The sequence below is a fragment of the Drosophila suzukii genome, chromosome 2L (assembly GCF_043229965.1).
Source record: "Drosophila suzukii chromosome 2L, CBGP_Dsuzu_IsoJpt1.0, whole genome shotgun sequence".
Taxonomy (NCBI): domain Eukaryota; kingdom Metazoa; phylum Arthropoda; class Insecta; order Diptera; family Drosophilidae; genus Drosophila; species Drosophila suzukii.
In genome coordinates this window covers 14,907,019-14,922,410 of record NC_092080.1, presented here as the reverse complement: position 1 = coordinate 14,922,410, position 15,392 = coordinate 14,907,019, and the positions used below count along the sequence as shown (strand labels likewise).

Genomic DNA, 15,392 nt, shown 5'->3' with positions numbered 1-15,392 from the left:
TTGTTCTAAGTGTAGTTGCAGCGGAAGCAACGAGAGCCGGCTGCCTTTGCCGTTGTCGTCGTCTTATCGTCTATATGTCCTTTGTTGTGTCGCCGCAGCCATCGCTGCTCCTGATGCTCCTGATGCTGCTGATGGTGGATAGCAACCACAGTGGTTCATTGGCAATTTTAATGCGGATTAAATTGAGTAAATACCAAAACAAATTCAACCGAAACATTTAAGGTTAATAAGGGATTTTTAATTAATTTGAAACCTTCGTATTATTATTATTTAAGATTATGTTTGTGTCTACATTGTACATAAATAAAACACATCTGTGCTTTATAATTGGAAATAATCTAAGCTATAGTATATACATAATTTTTACAAATTACTTATTTCAAATATTTTCTTATAGAGCATCTAAACAAACAATTTTTCTTACATTTTCCCCCTTTGTGGCCCACTGTGCATGCAAGGATTTTTTACGGCCACCTTCCCACATTGACGTAATCTGGCAGGTTGCTTGAGTGCAAAAAAGTTGGTTTAAGGCCCTTGAAAATGGAAATGTTCGGTGCTGTTTGGAGGGCTGTCGCTGCTCCTGTGGCTTGTTGACCGTCCTTCCGACCGTCCGCCCACCTTCCCCACCCCCAAGGCCATCCCCCTTCCCGGCACTTAGCTGACAATGAGCAGTGACAGCGCGAAGGGGGGCGAACCTGGGGGATGGCCATTTTGAAGACCCTCTTGCGGTCGTACCACAAAACACCAGACCTCAGACTGCGGAAGTCTGCACGTCTGTTGCATCTGTCGCATGCCGGAACTAAGCGAAAAACTTGGAAGGGTGTATTGTTTGGTGGGGGAGGGGTAGTGATAGTCAACCCCCCGGGGAACATGCAGTCGATAATGATGCGTACTCGGACTGGCGATTATGATGAGTTCAATAGAGCTGCAAGCGGGACAACTACTCGACTTGACATGCATGATTTAGTGTCCCGTCGGCCGCGTTCCACTTGGCCACCCCAAAAATCCAAGCCCAAACCCAAGCCGAACCCATCTCAACCCCACGCCCTGTGACCTTCATCCTCTTTCGCTCCCGCTTCCATTTCGCAAATTGCAAATAAGTCAGTACAAAGTGCCCCCGAACCGTGTCGTGTGACAATTCTCGCAAATTATGTTTTTTTTGTTGTGCTTCCCTACAGTTGGCTAGGAAACTGCAGCCAGCCTAATCCGATTACACTAAGCTACAAAGGTAGTACCACAATCCAGATATAAATTTATTTGGATATGAATTTACTTGTATATTCATTTATTTTCTAGATTTAATTTTAATTTTTATAGCAAGTAAATATATAAATTTATTTAACTTTTTTAAGTACTTAACATTTTTTAAAGGATTTTCAATGATGTTTTCAGATGATGTTCTGAACGGACCTCAAAATTCAAGATATAGAAGTATGTGATCTATATAATTACTTTATATTGATAATATTGTTTGCTTTTTAAGTATGCTAACTTATTATGGCTTCTTTCGCAATTTTTATTATTAAGAAATTATTTTTAGTATTATAAATTTCGTTGAACCTTTAATTGTTGCGATTGGTTCTGGTCAAAAACACTATATGTTCAAAAAAACCAAAGATCAAGAATTCCTTTACACCTCCGCTTCTAATTCTTTGTTGCAGAGTGTCCCTGCACCCATTTCTATTCCGATTCGCGCTGCACTTTTGGGTATCTCTCTGCCAGCATATGGCGCACTTGGCTGCAGAGGATTCGAGGACCTACTGCTTTTGGGTTACAAACGGATCTGAAAACGGTCTCACACACGCCCCATAATTGGATTTCGATGACTGCAAATTGGTGATAATTTCGATTCGCTTCCGGGCAGCTTCCACAGAACGCACGTGGTTCGTGAAAATGCGACCATCTGCGCCCGATAGGGCAGACTCTTTATGTCTGGTCGTGACCGGCTAAGTGCGGATTGCACAAATGGACCAACGGATTGGCGGGGCCCAAAGTCCACAATGGCTCTTTGTGTCTGGTCAAACAGCCCTGATCACACAAAACGCGTTTGTGGGCCAAGAGCTGACCCCCCAAAAATTGGAGAAGTGGGACGCGAAAAGCAAACGAACCCGCGCCTAACACTTGATAAGAACTATTATATAAGTTCTGGCGAAATATCTGGGAAATACAGATGGCAAACACCTCATCAACATGAAGAAGAGCTCAGTAAGCCTGGCAACTCTAGTGGGCTTCGTCCTGGCGAAGGATGGCAGTTGCAGCTTAAAGTTTGTCCAGCTGGACAACAGTGTATATTACTTGGAGAGAAACAGGGTAAACGGACTATTACATCAAAACTAATTTAAAAAAAAAAACTATTTAACTCAAAGGCAACATGACATTGAGAAATTCGCCATAAGCAAATACAACAAAATTTCATGACAGATATTCTTTAATTTTTTAATCCATTAAACATTAAGTATCTTTTAAGTTAATAACCAAATTTTATTGCATTTTAACTGGTGGGAATCCTCCCCAAGATGCATGACCTTGGGCTACGAACTGGCTCACATCGACAGCGAAGAGGAAAGTTGAACGCGGTTTACACTTATTTCAATTCATGGTTCGATTCTCTGCAGAGAAGGCCATAAGGCCTCTATTTTGGACACTCCAATACCAGCTAGTTGAATAACTAACGTCAAACGATACATCTTTATGTACTGATCTCATCAGTTTAATAACTTATTTATTTAGAACTTTCTAGCTGGGTTCCTATTTGTTTTGCTTATTTTCCCTAAAATGTGTTTCCTCGCCCCAACCCCAATCGATAAAAATTTTTGGGGCAGAGTGAGGAGGCAGTACTTTCGATGTCTGAAATACTCATTACACTGGATTGGATGGGATTGCGCCCACGGGGCGTTGCGTGTCAATTTATGCAACTCTCCTGCAATTTCCGGGGTATTAAAGCAATTTCCAACCCACTGGCCACAGCATACAGCCGTAGACATGGGCATGCCTTAATGGGGAAGTCCTGCATGTGAAAGCTCCCTGTTCGCCAGTTTGGGTGTGACGGAAAAGCCCTTCTGGGCATTGGAGAAAGCGAAAGAGTGGGTGAATCATCGCCATCGAGGAAAGACTCACCAAAAACTGATATCACATTCGGATAAGGTGCAAAAGGGCGGTGGCGTTATTTCAGAGTGGCTAAGAATATATGAAATAAAGTTGTAATTCCTAATAATCCAATACATTGCCATTGCCAAATGTAACAGTTTGATTTGTTAAAAGAAATACAGTATGAGTAATAAAATATTTCACGGCTGTAAATATTAAGATATTTAAGTCCAACATCTTACTTTTAGTTTTTGAAAATTTTTAAGGAACTTTTAGTACCAAATGTAAAATTATATTATTAATAAAATATACGTGAAAACGAAATTTTAGGTAAATATATCTTTAAAAAAAAAACCTTGTGTAAATTCAATAATTTTTTCAAGGCACAATTTAAGCCCCTAAAACTAAAAGTGGAAAAATCCTGTAATAAAACCAATTTTCTCATTTTCTATTCCAAACTAGGTTAGGCTTCTCATTATATTCCAATTCCGATAATAAACTTTTGAGAGGATTTAGCATCTAAATCAAAGTTTTGGCGCCCTGTTGTGAACCCTTTTCTCCGTATTCCATCCATCCCCCGTTTTTATAGAGACAAGTCGAAAGTCTTTCGACGCAATAAAAAATGCTCTTCGAGGAGTGCGTATAAAATGTCAAAACGTTTTAACAGTATTTTGAATCCGGTAGCATCACAATAAAATGGAAAATTCGCAGCAAGTAAATGCAATTTAGCCAAACGGGAGGGTCGTCAAGTGACGCTGCACCCAGGGGGACTGTTTGATTTACCGTCAACAGGAGATTGAAAAAAAACAAGGAAGAACGCTATAGTCGAGTACCTCGACTATCAGATACCCGTTACTCAAAGGGAAATGGAGATATGCAAGCAGCAAAGCGAAATTAAAATGCGCCACCTACCGGCGGTAGACAGATTTAAGCGTTATGGGCGTTAGAGTGGGCGTGGCAAATTTATTTTTGAATCAATCGATAAGTATTGACGACACCAATACATTTCAGTTAAAATTTTTCATCTAGCATCCAAATTGTGGGCGTCACAGATTTTCGCGGTTTGTGGGCGTTTAAGTGGGCGTGGCAAACTTTTTTTTTTAGCTCAATCGATAGGTATTGATGAGAACAATACATTTCCGTTAAAATTTTCTATCTAGCATCAAAACTGTAGGAGTTTCAGTTTTGGGCGGTTTGTGGGCGTTAGAGTGGGCGTGGCAGTCTACTGAAACAAACTTGCGCTGCGTAAGAAGCTCAGGAATCTGTACGCCAAATCTCAATAGCCTAACTCTCATAGTTTCCGAGATCTCAGCGTTCATCCGGACAGACAGACGGACAGACGGACAGACGGACAGACGGACATGGCTAGATCGACTCGGCTAGTGATCCTGATCAAGAATATATATACTTTATGGGGTCGGAAACGCTTCCTTCTGCCTGTTACATACTTTCCGACGAATCTAGTATACCCTTTTACTCTACGAGTAACGGGTATAAAAATTCAGAAATAGAATCAAGCGGGCAAAAAACACGCGCCACCAAAAAGTGAATTAAGAACTTGTGTGCTGGAACGATGCGAGACCAGGCCAACGAGGGGTGATTTCCAGATGGGGTGTGGTTTGGCTTGGGGGGTCAAATTGAGTTGCAACACTTGGCAGGTTTTTATCTACGCACCACAATCAACCAGCCAACCAGTCGACGAGCCGGCCAGGGAGTCCCAGACCCTGTCAGCAGGTCAGAGACCATCCAAACCATCATCCCATCCCAGAATACACTCAACAAAAAATATTTCAAAATTATCTAGAGTACAGGCACATAAAATACTGTTGATTTCTGATCAGTCATGCCATTCAAATCACAAATAAATGTTTTTCTATATGGTAAAGCAGGTTCTATTGAAATAACTACAGTAATTGATTTAATAAGATCACTATTTTAATTATTACATTTTATTAATAAATACAAATGAAAGTTTTTTGAGCTTAGGTAACAATTATGCAAGTAAACCAAACCATAGTACATTTAAAAATTTTTCAAAATGTTTCAAATTCTCAAAAAGTGTATCATATGTACCATTGCCTGAAATCACTATTTAATATACACTAATTCTTATTTGGTAGTTTATTTTGCCAAAATCAGAATTTTTCTTATTTGTTATTATAGAAAACCTGAGTTTCCCCAAATTCCCACCGTGTAGGCCAATTCGGATGAATTAAGGCTGTTAAATGTGCCGAGTGTAGGCGAAGTGACCAACAGCCTAGTCAGAAACCGAACAGGAGCAACTGTTTCGTGTTGGTGGCCGTTGATAACAAGATTTGTTTTTGAAAATTTCTGGAGGGTCGTCCTTAATTACGCCGAAAAGCGCAATGAGCAATTTGGAAATGGCAAGTGAGCGCGATGGCGGAGGTCTAAACCACATCCACCCCAAGCAATTTAGGTAAATTAAATTTAGAGTGTGCCCATCCTTCGATTTTTGAACAGGACAGCGTGGAGTAACGCTCAAAAGTCAAAAGTATATGGCCCGTTTGGTTGATTTAAGCCAGAGATAAGGGGAATCGGAGGAAGGACCCAGACAGGATAGTAAAATGGGGGAGGGGCCGTTCCACCCTCTCCCAAACACGCATCCTTAGACAAATTCTGCTAACCAGACACTCGACAGTCGCTACACGGATATTCCATTAAAAGAGCCAGAGCCAATTGAACAATTTTCACTTTATGATTTATTGTAATGAGCTTTTTATTTATGGCACGACTTCTTCTATTGGCCAGAAACAGTAAACATAAAAAAATATATATTTCAGCGTCTGTTTTTGTTCGTTTTTCCATTTCCCCGAGCCGTTTTTTCTGCGTTTTTCGAAAATTAAAAATTAATTAGGCATTTATCACTTGGCTGTCTAACAGATGGCAGTTTTCCGGGGGTTGGGGTCGTTGAAGTCGTTGACACAAGTACGGGGTAAGTGCAGCTGAACAAGGATATTCCTTTAGGCAAAAAGTCCTACATGGAAATATAGTTAAGGATGAGATATTTACATGAAGGTTTAGGGACTCAGAGGGGGGCAGAAATGAAGACATGAACTTTAACTTTAGAGATTCTTTAAATGTACTCAAAGATTCCAAGCTAAGAGTGGAGAAATCAATTTGCAGAAAAAAACTATTACTTTAGACCTAATTCAAGTGCACATCAAGTACTTTCATTAAGGCGGGCTTATATTATTCCCCATAAATCGCATTTTTCAGTGTACTAAAGAAAAAATGCATGCAAGAAAATACTAGTCTTTTAAATTCCTAATAGCAATTGTGAATTGCAAAATAAATGAAAAATATTCTTAATATCAATTCAGTGTAAAAAAATTGTGTCACCATTTCTTAAATAAATAAAGAATCAATATTTTCAATGACTATTCATCGTTAAAATGAATGCTAAAATTTGGCTTTTACTCATCCCCGATTTGAAAGTTCACAAACTTCAATTTGGCAGCTTAAACTCTTTGGCAAATGTTTGATAACTGAAACCGCTTAAACTGATGAAAAGCGAATTGGAAAGCGGAAATCTCAGGTTTCCCGGGGCTCAGGAGCTTCGCATTTTGGGAAGACGCTGCTCTCGTAGGTGGGCACCATATACTTGATGTTGATGAAAGCGTTGGGACCGCCGCAATATTCCAGCAACTTCAGGGTGTCCTCGATGACGTCGCCAATGCGACAGTTGCGATCAGGATCGATCCCCTCTCCCAGGTTCACATTGATGTTCTTATAAAGGTTGCACACGGCCAGCAATTGGCGATAAAAGGGGACAAGGGCCTGACCCACACAGGGACCTATGGATTAGATTAATATAAGATGTTAAATGAATTACAATAACCCTTTTTAGACATTTTTCGATAATTTACTATTTGTACCTATAAAATAAATGTGTACGCATCAGTTTTAAGAGTATCTTACGTCATTCCCATAGTAAGAAAGATCGTAATAATCCTACGTCATCATACTGCTGTAAATCAGCAAGAGCCTATCAAAAGTATATAATGAGCTTGTTTAAAATACCGAAGCTCATTATAATTTAATCTAGCTGGGAAAACACATCATATATAGTTGTTAGATCTTTAAATTATGAAAAACACAATGCAAACAATTTCCATTTCTTTATTTGTGTTAATTTCTTTAATGGTAATATAGTCAAATTAAATGAAATTCAAATATTTATTTTTGCCTTGCAGTTAGTTTTTCATCATCAAATATTCTTAATCGCAAATGCAATTGTGGGTAACCAAAAAGGAACTGAGAATGTGGAACCAACAAATACGGGATTAAGTGCGGAAATAACTCTAGATCGATCGGATATATTGAAATCTATCCTAAAACCGAAACTGCACTTTAACGAGGAAGAAAACGGAACAAATATTTTAACTTCCAATGAATTTCCTCCACCCTCTAAAATCGATCCGGAAAACAACAATTCAAAATTCAAGAAAATTGGTGATAAGATGTATTATATCGAGTCCAATGAAAAACTGGATTGGTTTTACGCTATAGATAAATGTGAAAGCATGGGAAGCCGACTAGTTAGTCTCAAAAGTGAAAAGCAGTGGAATGATATCAGAGTACACCTGGAACCCAAAGATAACTATTGGGTGGACATCAGTAACGTTCTATCGGATTGCGGATTTTTGTCAGAGACTACCGGCCAAAAAGCTAAATTTATTAATTTTAAAATTGACGATACAAACAGCATTTCTAACAGTGAAAGCTGCATTGAGCTGAGAGCAAATAATAATCATTACATGAATCCGGTAGATTGCTCGAACCAAAACTTTTATATATGCGAGGCAGATGAGAATAACGATAATGTAAATATATAAATTAAATAGCTGACTTCACAAAAAATGTTTTAAAAGTAAACAAATCCATTAATAGTTATAATTTGTTTTGTCTATTAAAATAATGCCCATATTAGAAATATGTATGGATCTCTAAAGAAAATTGTGTATTATTGGATTTGTCTTGACTATAATATATGATAATCTAAAAGCTCACCCAATCGAACCATCAGCTGAATGACTTGAAGAGCGGAGATGATGATTCGCTTGTCGCGCGTCTGGAAAGCCCTTTTCAGCGGAAGGATCAGCTTGGGCAGCACAGGAAGCACCTTTTTGGGGGACCTCATGATGAGATCGATAGCTCCGTTGACGGCCAGCAACCGGGTATCGTAGTCCATGTCCGCTAATCCATCCACGAAGATGGGCAAATAGTAGCAGTAGTCGAGGTTCTCCGGCACACAATGCCACTTCACCGGCCGTTCCTTGGTGGGGTCTTGTTTGCTGCTTCGACCGGACATTACACAGGGAATGTCCCCGCGGTTGAAGTAGATCTTAAAAACAGTTTCCTTCACAGGCTTTCGCTTGAAGATGTCAATCCTATATGTGGTACCATGTTAACTCTTTGAATTCTTTAAAATATTTTACTTTTACTCACTTTGGAGGAGGCTTTACCACTGTGTTGGGCTGCAGTGCTTGATAAGTAAAGGCGGGAACTTCACGAACTGGCTGTTGTAATAATTAAAAGACTAATCAAACATCCAACATATTTTTAACTATAAGTTATTAGTTATGTATTTTATCTTGTTTTCGTGTATTATTTGGTTTTTTATTTTAAAAACTTAATTTACTTACCACTTTCGACCTCAGGTAAAGCAATTCCCGACAAACCTTCCCCGGTTCATGGAGTCGTGTAGCACGTTCATTGGTTTTAGAGCACATCGTTAATAAAGTTAAATCCACTTACAACTTTAAAAAAAAAATTACAAAACCGAGATGTGTGTGGGGCCTAAGCTACCAAGTCAATAGTAAATAAGTCTCGTAGACTAGATTTTTGGGTCTGTTATAGAAAAGGTTTACGGATGTTTTTTGCATGGGCTACTGGGTAAAAATGCCAATCAGAACAGTTACAAATATGGTTAAATCTAAAGTGGGTTGACAGTATGCACTTAGTTTGCTCAAGCGCATACTGTAGAGAAAGGCAAACAAAAAATGTAAATAAATTATTCGTATAAATAGGAATGCATATATTTATACACATGTTCTTATCAAGACGTCAACACTCGCCCCCCCATCCGTAAAACCGAATAATTTTGGGGTGTCGTCAACCGGCGCCCTTTCACACCTAAAAGTGTTTGGCGTCTCTAAATAGTCATAAAGGGAAAGTGCAAACATTTGCGCACTTTATCATCTTTTCCCATTTCCCCCGACCCGCCCCACTCGTTTTTTGAGCGGTAAATGTAACGGTAAATATTTTGTAACGCCCCCAATTAAGGCATCTGCTGGAGAAGTCCCCCGACTTTCACTTGGCAAAGGCCCCACCTACCCACCTCACCTATAGCATTAACCTACTTAAAACGGTGGGGAAACGAGACAGATTCCCGAGTCGACCTATCTCCATTGCTTGTTTCTGGTGCCCTGAATTAATTAAAATCCGACATGCGAATTACTTGACTGTGCTTATCTGACTCTGTTTTCCAGCTCCGTCTTTGGCTTTCCTTTCCCAGCTCCTGTTTTTAATTACCCACGCACAGCTTTTCACTTTCGCCCAACACATCGTTGCACGTCGCGATTTATCCGTTTTAATAATGTCGAGAGAACCGGGTTGGGTCGGGATCCCGATCCCTGTCCCTTGTATCCCTAACTTTGCCTAGCTTAGCTTCTGTCGCTTTCTGGCATGTAAATTGAGTTAGCGGCATTTAGGATTATGGAGCATAAGGACGGGCCTTCGACTTACGCGCTAATTGCTTAGCATTTCTCCATGGAAATATGATGGGACCAACGGGTGGAATTAGCAAATATGTATGAAATAGTGGTGATTATCACATTAAATGCATCTTAGTTTGTTGGTATAGTTTAAGGTCGCTTAAAATGATTATATCGAGAACATGCTTCAAGAAATATTCACAGCAATATCTATTTTGAAAGTTTAAAAGCCATCGAAATATCTAATCTTACCTTTATTATCTTGAATTTCTTATAGAACCAGCTTTTATAATTGGCAATACAAAGTTATACATATCTATTTGGAAAAATGTCTAATCTTACCTTTATTATCTTGAACTTCCTTTCGAACCAGCTTTTATAATTGGCAATACAAAGTTATATATATCAGTATAAAGTTAATTCTTTCTGATAAAAATATCAAAACTATAAGAGTGCTTTGAAATGATAAATGTTAAGTATAATAATAATAAATACAATATAAAAATAATATTAATAAATAATATTTTAATTACCCCAACAAGATGCATTAACTCAATCGGTCTTTTTTGAACTCCCCCTTAGTTCGATTTCACCCGATCAGCCCCAAAGTAGGCAATATATCAAATTGGAAATAATTATTAAATATTCCCCATTAGACGACGACCGCTGAATGGAAAATGGAAACAAAAGACGCCGCTGGCAGACGACAGCTCGCAAATTCGCACTGGAAGCGAACGCTTTTATAATGGCCACAACGCAAATCAGCCGGATCATAATTTATTGGACCCCAAATGGAAGTATTTCCCACAGAGCCGAGCCGTGGGGCACAAAATGGACAAAAGGCCGGGGCTTTCAAATGGGGTTTAGGTGAGGTGAGCCATCGCATCGGTGAGGTAAAATCATCCAGGAAGTTGGTTTGGGGTGCGTTTGTCTAGCTGACACTTTCATTAACAAAAAGTCAGAGCGATGACAACGGGCATCAGAGGGCGTGGAAAATATGGGGGTCCTGTCTGGTTGTTTTTGCATTGTTACAAAGTGCAATTCTGGATGGGGGGTCCTATGGTGGTGCTATGGCTTTTTGTGGGTGGTGGCCATTCAGCTGACATGGCTGCAGTGCGGCACGTAAATCTAAACAGCCACTGACAGCTTTCAACTGGCACTCACTCCCACTTTTTTATATGCTGCTCGAAATGGACAGTTGTCGGTGGGGAGGGGGGAGAGGGGCCACCGAGCCCATCTTGAATGTCATATAAGCCATATACATATATATCAATATCCTGGCCATATATCAATATGCACACGCGCTCACATATATCTACTTTCGTTGGCTTGTTTGTCTGAAATTGACATCGCCTGTATGCTCTGTATTCAGTATTCGAAAGCCCTCCTCCGACCATCGTGGACATGGCCAACAACCGACAACAGGGTTTTGGCCTTTTGTTTTGGCCCGGCCTGGTATACTGGTCTACTGCTACGGTCCGGCCGAGATTTTATGTTCGCATACATTTTGAGCGCTTTATTGTTTGTCCAATTTCGTGCAACATCGCCCGGCCTGAACGACAGAGAGAGTAATCGAGTATCCGTTGTCTGTCTCGTGTCAGGAATAAAGAGCTAGGCTCCATCCCGTTGGCCGTTAGGTGTTAATCTAATAACTGTCAAATGCAGGATGTTGCTACTTCAGATTGGTAGGAAAATTGCTGCTAACTCACTTCTAGTGGCAAATAAATTGTTGTAAAAAGGGTATCAGCTATGAGGGGGAGTACTAAAGGGATTAGGTCACGAAAGCTATTATAAATATATAGAAGTTTACAGAAAAAGCTAACTTTAGATAGATTCGAAAATTCAGTTAAAGGAACCGATTTTCTAAATTCGGTATTTGAGTTCTAAGATATAGATAGATAAATGGTAATTTTTTGTATAACCCCAAGAAGTTTTGAGGTTTTTAAAATAGCTAAACATAAAATACTTTCCTTACCTAGAAACCGAACTATTATTTCTTAAGAGTAGAAATTTTTGGTGAATCAACTGACTCTTGTTTTATAAGATCTATAAAAATTTATTTTTTTTTTTGTATAAATCCCAAACAGATACAAGTATTTTAAGTATCTACTCTATCCTTACATATATTTTGCTTCACACCCATTCAGGGTTCAAACTCCAGTTCCGACTTATAATGGCTTTCACTGTGTTTATTTGGTTCAATTGCGCTTCTGGCAGCCTAAGAATAATTTCTGCATCGCCAAAATCCCATAAAAATCAACAACTTCGAGACGGAGCCCATATGAGCATCTAACTGCTAACTGCAGGCCCGGTCACAAGAGCAGTCAAGCATTAAATGGCCACGACCAAAGGGCCAGAGGGCTGGGATTCTTCGCTGGAGATGGTGACTAAGGGTCTGAGGGGCCTGAGAATGGCTTACTAGTCCAGCACATCCCATGCAGACAGATAAAGGTCCCGCTCTGTACTCTAACATTTTTATGAGTCGTAAATCGAAGCGATAAAAATCACAAGAAAATGGAAATACAAAAACAAACAAGCCTGCGAACCGAGAGAGAGGTCAGTTGAAAGTCTAGACCGGAATGGGTTAGACTTTTGGGGCCCGTCGTATCTCTCATAAGTCACACGATAAATTCTGCAACATTGCGCTAATGACAACAGTGCACTTGGAAAAAAAGGGTCATTATATTGATGAAAATTATACAAGTGTCCGAAAGGTGTGTCCTTATTGAACAGAAACAGTTTGTATTACATCATAATTTCATTAATAATATTGTATTACTATTACTTTATTTTTCTTTAATTAAATTTCACTGTCTGCCTGGCAAATAAAATAGCCTCTGTCTTCACAATCCCGATCATGCATTTTGGCATCGTAGGTCTCAACGCAGTCCGAATTTCCTTCGTCGCCGGGCTGATGAAGACCCCACTTTAAATAGGGAGCCGGCTTACCAGTTGTCACCGATACGAAGTGGTCACGATTTTCGAAGTCTCTGATTCCAAGCCAGTAAAATTCGGTTCTATATAAAATTTTTGATTGAATGGCGTAATACTCCTCTGCATTTTGAAAAGTGGCAAGATAACCACCTATTTTACGGCAGCATTTTTGGGCCTTATTCCAGTTTGCCTTAAAATCGTTGTTGACATAAAAGTATCTCGTGCCGATGGGATCGAAATACGGCATAAGGATCTTTTTTTCAATTCTAAAGAGAATGTCCTGAAGACTTGAAACTTGGTCCTTCAAATTTTCCAATTCAAATTGCACGGATTCCTGCTTGTTTTCCACATTGATCTCCAACTCTGAAATTTTGTCGTAAATGGTGTCCATTTGTCTCTCAGATTTGTTTAGCAGGGGATTTGTTTTAAGCAGCACTTGCAAAGCGTTTTCTTCCCTTGTCATTGCCTGGGATCCACATATATTCCAAATAACTAATGCAATTGAAAAATAAGAACAGACTTTTAGCATGTTGGCCGCGAATAACCACTATGGACAAACGTTGATAGCAAACTGATTCTGAAGATAGGTTTGGGATACCTTTTATATAGACCTGCTTCTCTGATAAGTAAGGGTATATTTATTCAAATGAGTTTGTGGAATTAACCAGCGAGTGTTTCAGGACAGGATTAACATCCGGATTTTGATTCGATTATACACGGATAAACCGAATTTTAACAGATGGTCATAGATTTGCTTACATTACTTGAGTCTTGTTTAACAGTTGGTAGAAAGTGATCCCCCTGCTTAGCGTCCAAATTTCCAAGTCCGTATTTCAATAGCACAGCCTTAACTTTAAAATAAAATACAGGTAATAATGTTAAAATCAAATGGTAAATGAATAAAAGATAATAAATATATTTTTGACTTTTTAATATTAACTAGATTTATGAGTATTAAATAAATATGTATTTTTAACGATAATATTCCAAACTTAAATTTTAGTTTTGCCAGCTTCATTTCAAACATGTTTTCGAGTGCACTTGGCCAGATCGACAGAAGTCGCCCTGCATTCTGGGAACGTCGGAAGTTCATTATTGTCAGTGATTAATGACAAGGACCGCGGATATATGTATCCTGCGACCGGGAACTGGCCGATGGCTCTGCATTCTGGTTCCCTGGTCCTTGCCCACATAAGTTAGCTGTAGCTGTCAGCTGGCCCTAGCCCTAGCCCGAACCCGAAACTCGAAACTGGCTGGAAATGAAAAAATCGGCAGCCAGGACTCGCAGAGCCTGAGGCCGGGCAAAAAACAGGAGACCACAGTACTGGGAAGGATGGGAAAGACGAGCTGTTGACATCACTCCGTCCGTCAGTTAGCTGGAAAATGCATTGCTGCCAGCTGCCAACATGATTAGCGCGTTGATTTGGCAACCGATTGCCGAGTGGAGTGCATCCGAGCCAACATTTCACCCATCCTCAACAGAGTTCGACTTGGCAGCTTCGCTCCTACGTTTATCCATCCCTATCCCCATCGAAAAGTCCTTAAACTTATGCAGTGCTAAGCGGCATTGACAACGGCACGCACACATCGTTTGACAGAGGCGGAGTGCCTGAAGGGGGGGGCAATAAAAGGGGGGCGACCCTTCTGATGGTTCAATGTACGACAAGTGAAATTAATTTCAAACAATGCAGCAAACTCCGAAAACAACAAAGCCGGAGAAGCTAAAACCCCACGACAGCACAAGCAAATTAAATAAAAATTCCAACATGAACGTAACCGGGAAGAGAGTTGAAATACACAGGAAAAATAGTATGGATTAAATGTATTTATTTTCTGTAATATTTTCAAGTATTTATTTCTAAAAGAGTGTTAATAACTAAAAATTTTAATTTTTCACTTGAAAAGTACTTAACACTTCTTTAACCTTGAAAAATGTAACATAGATATTGCAAATTGATACTCGTAAAGTGAAAGGGTAATAGGTAGAAGGAACCATTTCCGACCCTATTAAATTATTATTATTATTCTGGTGTACGATTTCGGAAACAGCCGACTTTCTGCGTGAATATTTCCATCTCTCTCGCACTCCCTTTATATAAATATAATAATATTAGTATAAAAATTATGGGGCACATAAAATTAAATATGTAACTGTAATTTCTAATCAGATTTTTTAATTAGTGTATTTGTTCTTGAATTATAAAGTATAAAAGTTGTATAATAGCCTATAGCATTTTTATTAGCATTCTATTATCTAGAAACAAAATGCCGAAAACTGAAGAACATTCGTTTCTTGCAGTGTTCGCTTAGCATCCTGATAAGGAGCCTCGGGAGAACAGTGGATTGCCAGCCATATGACAGACTCAATCTACGTGCCTCGGGTCGATGAGTAAGCCAAGTTAGGGGCAAGCAAAAAAGCCAAGTCGAAGCAAACCAAAGTTGTCGAAAATTATTTCGTTTTAATTACGCCAAAGGGCGTTGTCAAAGGACGTGTCGAAATGTGTCGCCGCTTTGGATGCACTCTAAATGAAATCACGTCACCGATTTGCCCCGCCCCCAAATAAAGCACCGCCCACACTCACACCAACAATTGCCGACACTTCAGGTTGCCTACAACTTTTCCGTTGTCATTAT

The 15,392-nt window shown here is 39.4% G+C and overlaps 2 protein-coding genes across 2 annotated transcripts; both read right to left on the bottom strand.

The window, feature by feature from the left end:
• Positions 1-6,495: 6,495 nt before the first annotated feature.
• LOC108008820 (parkin coregulated gene protein homolog) lies at positions 6,496-9,033 on the bottom strand. The gene is made up of 4 exons (XM_017072730.4): positions 8,754-9,033; positions 8,557-8,627; positions 8,119-8,498; positions 6,496-6,902 (listed from the first exon to the last, which is right to left on the bottom strand). Exons 1-4 carry the CDS (start codon positions 8,838-8,840, stop codon positions 6,640-6,642), a joined length of 801 nt encoding a protein of 266 aa, XP_016928219.1. The 5' UTR covers positions 8,841-9,033; the 3' UTR covers positions 6,496-6,639.
• Positions 9,034-12,624: 3,591 nt separating this feature from the next.
• LOC139353310 (accessory gland protein Acp29AB-like) lies at positions 12,625-13,149 on the bottom strand. Its single transcript, XM_070997113.1, has one exon. The coding sequence runs from the start codon at positions 13,147-13,149 to the stop codon at positions 12,625-12,627; it is 525 nt and encodes a 174-aa protein (XP_070853214.1).
• Between the last annotated feature and the right edge of the window lie 2,243 nt (positions 13,150-15,392).